The 4,343-nt window shown below is 33.2% G+C and overlaps 1 protein-coding gene across 1 annotated transcript in view; it reads right to left on the bottom strand.

Moving 5' to 3' along the window:
* LOC109826097 overlaps positions 748–4,343 on the bottom strand; it is a 25,250-nt gene continuing 21,654 nt past the window's right edge. Inside the window, exon 3 of the mRNA XM_020393062.1 lies at positions 748–1,275. Within this exon, the coding sequence (XP_020248651.1) occupies positions 991–1,275 (285 nt within the window). The 3' untranslated portion in view covers positions 748–990. The remainder of the gene's footprint in view (positions 1,276–4,343) is intronic.

The raw sequence follows: 4,343 nt of genomic DNA on the forward strand, positions 1-4,343 counted from the left end.
GCAAGTGCAGGCAGAGGAGAAAAACAACTGGTGAAAAAGAAAATAGTAGAGGCGGAAAGTGGCGTGTAAAAGTGGGAAAACGCAGAAGGATTTCGTGCTCTTTTTCAAGCAGCCTTTGTGAGAGATTTGAGAGTTTGTGTGAGGGTTTAATTTGTGTAATTGTAAACCCTATTTGTATTCTCTCTCTAATAGTAGATCTCCCCTCCCCCCCTTCTTACCCCGTGGACGTAGGCAATTTGTCGAACCACGTAAAATTGGTTATCTCGCTATTTGTGTGATTTGTAATAGCTTATTTAGGTTCGCTCGACAGGTCAGTCCTAGAACTGATGAGAGGAAGAGCTGATATCCCACTTTGTTGAGATATTTTACTTTTGGTTCTTGTTTCCTTGGTAAAACGAGAATTCCTATTGCGACCTGACTCTCTTGTTGTGTTGCCGAGATGCTGTCGAAATTTTCGCTGCACACAACAGTTTTTGGGGATGGTTTATATATAGTTTGTGTATTAATGTATTAACCGTGGTATCTACATATTTTTTATTTGAATCGATATGTGAACTTTTTTGATTTTGATGCTAACTTGATAGTCCATTGTAATTGGTAGTTATGCTGAGAGAAAATGTGAATGGCCACATATAGATGAACAGTTCTTGAATCTTAGTTAATGAAGTTGTGCATACTGAACAGCTTTACATGTCTCAAGTCATAAAAAAAAGGAAAAATCAACAGTAATTCTCTTTTCAAGCAATAAATTTTACAATCAAATACAAACACACTTGAACAGTTTATTCATCTCATAATTTAAGCAAAAAATGTGGGTTTTCCAATTGCAAAAACACCAGGACATACAACATGCATATATGTGGAACTTACCTTTCTACAACTACATCATTTACAAGACATTACAATAATGGCATTCACACAAAAAAAAAAGAAACCAACTTCAAAAAATCAATCACTTCCTCCTCCAAACTAATTTGCTAACATTAATCTTCAAGCCAAAAGCCAGAAATCTTTATGTCTCTTGGTGGTAATCAAATATCCACCTCCCCTCCTGCTCTTCCTCCTCACTGCAAGAGCCATGCAGGTGGCATTCTGCACGCAGTAGTCGACGGCCCCTCCATCCATCCGATTGCCTGCCCACATCATCAGCAACCTCCAAGTGATCGATCGTCGTTTCTGACCCAAAACCAGCAGAGAAATGTTCTGTTTTCTTGCTTCTTCGACGATGGTTGGTCCTCGGTCTTTTCCTTCTACAAGGGTGAGCTCGACTTGTACCTAATATTAATTTCTACATATCATGTTTATGATTTTAACTCAGTTTTATGTTCTTACAATCAATCATGTTGTTTGTTATCCCAAAAGCTTCTATTAGCAGGGGGAAAATATTTAGAGCAATTAGTTAACTGAAGTTATGAAGTGAGCTTAAGATTTTTTTTCGAGAGATTGGGAACTTTGGAGTTTCCTCGCTGACGAGTACTTTATATGAACTTGGTGAATGAAAATTGGTGTCATGGATGTATAAAATCATAATATATTTTTTAAAATTACTCATGTACACCTGATTCTAAGAACATAATCAAGGATGATTATGCACTGGTTACAAATAATAATAGATCTAACAAAAACATATTTCACTATCTCATATTAGAATTAACATTAGCATCATGGTCTTATTACAGAACAAAGCTTTGAAAATTACAAGGCTCTGTACATATATGTCGGGAATAATGTTAAAAAAAAGCTATAGATCGAAATAACACTTCAGGAATATAACAGTAAATTACACTAAGCCACCATGAACTTTCGGCATTTTGCAGTAAACCCTTATGAATTTTCAAAACCACACTAAACCTCCAATAACTTTTGCAGATAATCCCCAATGTCTTTTGGATAAACTAAACTAAATGATAAACTAAACCAAACCCCAATAACTTTTAAAATGCCTTATTATGTTATTTTTTGGTTTAACTTATGGGATTATTTGCAAAATGCAGAAACTTATTGGGGGGTTTCTACAAAGTAGAAAAGTTATTGGGGTTTAGTGTGACTGTGAAATTTCATAGGGGTTTATTGCAAAAAGCTAAAAGTGCATGGTGTTGAGTGTAATTTACCATAAGGATAAAGCTCTCTTTGTATGCTAAAAAACTAATTGATAGCTGTTGTAAATATAAATACAATGAATGGGGACATTACTAGAAGAAGTCTCTTCACCTACTTGTGACTTTTAGTATTCTCTTCCACATCTATATAATGTAATTCATGGAAGACAAAATGTATGGAGAAATGAGGATGAATAAAATGAGATGATCACTTTCTCCCTATCTCTTCTCTTCTCTATTTATTTACTCTTACATTTCATGTTTGATTCTTACTTATGATATGTGATGTATGTAGATATAACAACAAGATTACAACACGTTATCAACACGAGTGCTCTAGCTAGCCGGTTCGTAATCGTCCGTTGGTGGTAAGAGATATTTGCAAAATCTATTCTTCTCTAGCATATCTTTTATTTTATATTTCGAGATAAAGTATTTGTCTTAAAGATAAGGGTTATTTTGATATCTGCACAAAACCTCAAGGTTAATTAGTACTCTTCCCTATTTTATGAGCATGCAGTTAGAATATGTATATATGCTGGCTAAGTACTGTTGTGAAAGTTTGCATTAGCATGAAAATTTTCACTAACCAGTGAGCAATAAGCACAGCCTTTTTATGTATAATAAGGTGAATGTCTTGCATTAATTCTATCTCCATTAATTAGCTAAATTGAGTTTGAGCCGAAGTGGAGTAATTTGTTGACCGTACCATGTGACCTATTTGATTTTCAATTGAGTTTTTGTGGAAAAAGCAAAAGATTGAGGTCAAATATTATCATAATTAGGAGTTAATATTGTTGAATAAGTTTGAAAGCCTCTCATATGAAGACCATAATTTTCCCCTTCCCGAAGACCATAATTATTACTTGTTGAAAGATATAATCTATTGAACTTGGCCCATGGTTTTTGGAAACTAGCACCTGCATAATTTCAGATTGTTCTACTTAAGAATATAAATAATAATAATAATAATAATATTGTAAAAGATGTTTGAAAAATGGCAAACTAGATTATGAAACAAAAACAATCATATTTTGCTCAATATATGTATGTACAGTTTCAAATTGAAGTTTTTTGTTGTTGTAGAGGATCTTATTGTTTATTTCCTTACAAAGCCAGGTTTTTTTTAATTCGTTGTTTTCAACAGATGCATGACAAAAAGTGAACTCCTTGAGATTATATAAATGATTCTTGTTATTAGGAACTAAAGTCAAAATTCATTTCATTCTTACTAGTTCACCCTGGGGTACTTAATTGCTTCTTTATACAATCAAGTGATGCTATTATCTGCAATATTAGACATTAAAATAACTTACTTGTGCTTGTTGTCTGGATTGAAAAGAAACTTTGTACTTGGTTATTTTACATACTACAAAATTAAAAGTAATTTAACATTTATTTTAAGTGAGTTAGAGGTGTTGCATGTAAACTTTTCCCTTACACTTACTTTGACTATTAGCGTATAAGATTGCCATTGGTAAGACGAAGAGCTATGTCTTGTTGGGAATGAGAACGACATTTGGAATATTCATGCATTCCCTTTTTCTGTGATGTATTAATTACAATGTGCATAATTATATTAGGAACTCTATCTATTCTTCTCTTATTTATATTGACACTTATATCTTCCATTGTTCAGCATAAAATGCCATGCTTGTATAATGTTTCTAATCCTTGGATGGTGATATTGGAACATAAACTGCACATCCGAAAACATTTATGATGTATTTCATGTTCGACTTTTTCATACTTGATTTTGGTGATTATGTGTGATCTTATTAAAATGTGAATATTTCTAATTTCTCATGTACTAATCTTTCATCCCCATGATTAGTGCACTGTGATATATAATAGTAATTATTACTTGTCTTTGGCCTCGAACGTTCATTTTTACTGGACACCCTTGTGATTTTTGCACGATTATATCTCTTGATTCTTTAAGTATCTTTGTCCAAAAGACAAACACTTTAAATTTTCTCTCTATCAATTAAGACGTGAAAAATTAATACCTCACTGAAAAAGTATTCACTTTTCTGGGCAATCCCTGAAGGATCGCTTTGATCTATGGAAACCAATAATCTTCCCTCAAACGCAACTGGCAGACTGAATCAGAACTTTTTGGATTTCAAATACATGACTAAATATGATTCAGCTCTGTACCAAATTATCTAGCAGCTGAAACTCTGTAAGCAGAACATTACAGACAATGATAAAATTGATCGAAAAATTCTTTTCCCTATTCCA

This window comes from Asparagus officinalis, chromosome 10 (assembly GCF_001876935.1).
Source record: "Asparagus officinalis chromosome 10, Aspof.V1, whole genome shotgun sequence".
NCBI classification, from domain to species: Eukaryota; Viridiplantae; Streptophyta; class Magnoliopsida; order Asparagales; family Asparagaceae; genus Asparagus; species Asparagus officinalis.